Raw genomic sequence first — 1,182 nt, forward strand, 5'->3', positions numbered from 1 at the left:
GTGATCTCTGCTCATTGCAACCTCCACCATCTGGGCTCAAGCAATTCTCCTGCCTCAGCCTCCTGAGTAGCTGGGATTACAGGCGCCCACTACCACACCTGGCTAATTTTTGTATTTTTAGTAGAGATGGGGTTTCACCACGTTAGCCAGGCTGATATCAAACTCCTGACCTCAAATGATCCACCTGCCTCAGCCTCCCAAAGAGCTGAGATTACAGGCGTGAGCCACTGCACCCGGCCTCTAAGGTCAGTTTCTAAAGGAATGTTATTAATAATGTGACTCTAGGGGTACAGGGAAGAGATGAACTCCCAGCATCCAAGCTCCTCATTCAGTGCTTTGGCCTCTATATATCCTGGGATTCATCAATAATACATTAGATTCACACAGGGCTTTACCTTCCATTGGAGACTTTCACATACCTTCCCAGTTTAGGAAAATGTTCTACTCACCTGCAATGCTTTGTTGGCTTCTTTTATGTCTTCAATTTTAAGTTTTGATCTAAAAAGATTACAAATAGGTCCAAATTTCAGTACATATATTTAAATATAGAACATTCAGGATTTCAGTAGGTATTGGTATTTCATAGGATACAAAATTATGTATAGTATATGATCTTTATGGTCTTCTCTGGCTAGTAGAATATTTCATATTCTCCTATATTTTCTAAATGTCCTAAAGCAAAAATATTTTAGGTTTAAAACTTGCTTTTTAAGAAATACTGGCATTTTCATGTGATCATGACAATATTAATAGCTATCATTTATTGTAGGTTTACTCTGTGCCTTTGCATGCATAATCTCATGTAATCTATACAAAAACCTATTTTAAAGATGAAGAAATGTCTGATGAAGTTTAGTCACTTGTAAGAGGTCACAGAGCTGGCAACTGGGGGAGCCAGGATTCAAACCCTTGTCTGTGACCCCAAAGGGCACATGCTAACCATTATGCACGCTATTTCTCTAGCAAATACAGAAGTGCTAAGGAAGAAAATACTGTGAGCCAGGTGTGGTGGCTCAGCACTTTGTGGGGCCAAGGCGGGTGAATCATCTGAGTTCAGGAGTTTGAGACCAGCCTGGTCAATATACAGTGAAACTCCATCTCTACTAAAAATACAAAAATTAGGCCGGGCGCGGTGGCTCACACTTGTAATCCTAGCACTTTGGGAGGCCGAGGCAGGTGGAT

At 41.0% G+C, this 1,182-nt stretch overlaps 1 protein-coding gene across 2 annotated transcripts in view; it reads right to left on the reverse strand.

The window, feature by feature from the left end:
• RUFY2 (RUN and FYVE domain containing 2) overlaps positions 1-1,182 on the reverse strand; it is a 67,506-nt gene that overhangs the window by 9,659 nt on the left and 56,665 nt on the right. For both annotated transcript variants that reach the window (XM_011994088.1, XM_011994087.1), the window contains exon 16: positions 450-498. In XM_011994088.1, coding sequence (XP_011849478.1) covers positions 450-498 — 49 coding nt within the window. The remainder of the gene's footprint in view (positions 1-449; positions 499-1,182) is intronic.

This window comes from Mandrillus leucophaeus, unplaced genomic scaffold (genome assembly GCF_000951045.1).
Source record: "Mandrillus leucophaeus isolate KB7577 unplaced genomic scaffold, Mleu.le_1.0 Scaffold441, whole genome shotgun sequence".
NCBI classification, from domain to species: Eukaryota; Metazoa; Chordata; class Mammalia; order Primates; family Cercopithecidae; genus Mandrillus; species Mandrillus leucophaeus.